This window comes from Neophocaena asiaeorientalis, unplaced genomic scaffold (genome assembly GCF_003031525.2).
Source record: "Neophocaena asiaeorientalis asiaeorientalis breed wild unplaced genomic scaffold, Neophocaena_asiaeorientalis_V1.1 scaffold828, whole genome shotgun sequence".
Taxonomy (NCBI): Eukaryota; Metazoa; Chordata; class Mammalia; order Artiodactyla; family Phocoenidae; genus Neophocaena; species Neophocaena asiaeorientalis.
The window spans coordinates 1,281,410-1,282,144 of NW_020175443.1; the positions used below are offsets into that span (position 1 = coordinate 1,281,410).

Consider the following 735-nt stretch of genomic DNA (forward strand, 5'->3'; position numbering starts at 1 on the left):
GGGTAGACTCCCGCCGGGCGCCTCCCTGCCCCCTCAAGCGTCAGTTTTCTCCCCAGGACAGTGGGGTGTGTGCCCCATCTCCGGAATTGCGGACTCCTTTCCGCCTCCCCGACCTCTGCAGGAGCCCCCTGCCCCTCCATTCCAGGAGGGAGGAGAGGCTCACCCGCGGCGACAGTCCCGGGGCGTCGGACCTTGGGCCCCCAAGACCAGCCCCTCTGACCCGATGGGAGGCATCTGTAAAAAGCTCCCCGCGGTCGCCAGGAAGGAATGCCCCCACCTGACACCACCAGGAGTTAAGCATTGACCATCCCAGGCTGTTTGCGCCTTAACCGGCCCTGGGAGGGGGCCTCACGGGGCCGGATAGGCGGCGGTCCCAGGGAGCGTAGGCCCAGGCCGGATGGCGGCCGGGGGCGGGGGGAGGGAGTGTGGCAGAGAGGGCTCTCCCCGCCTGCTGCCGCTGGCCCCGCGGCGGTCCTAATCTCCCGACCCCGTCCCAAAGCGACAGTGGAGCCCACCCCCATATGTGCCCCGAACCCGGGCGCGCACCGGCTTCGGCGGGGCAGGAAGAGCAGCTTGATGAGCGGGTGGGTGTAGAGCCAGAGACCGGGGCGGGCGAGGCTCAGCACCCGCACCCGGTGCTCTAGGATGTGCAGCTCCATCGCTGCCCGCACGGAGCCGACCCCGCTGCCAACCTGGCCCAGGCCGTGCTGGGGGCGGGTCGGTGGGGGCGGTGCC

The 735-nt window shown here is 70.9% G+C and overlaps 1 protein-coding gene across 3 annotated transcripts in view; it reads right to left on the reverse strand.

The window, feature by feature from the left end:
• Window positions 1–718, reverse strand: part of CASTOR1 (cytosolic arginine sensor for mTORC1 subunit 1) — a 4,520-nt gene extending 3,802 nt beyond the window's left edge. For 2 of the 3 annotated variants that reach the window (XM_024767928.1, XM_024767926.1), the window contains exon 1: window positions 547–718. In XM_024767928.1, coding sequence (XP_024623696.1) covers window positions 547–659 — 113 coding nt within the window. In that variant the 5' untranslated portion in view covers window positions 660–718. Of the gene's footprint in view, window positions 1–163; window positions 269–546 lie in introns of those variants that run through there. The other variant, XM_024767927.1, reaches the window with a different exon arrangement.
• Window positions 719–735: the final 17 nt, after the last annotated feature.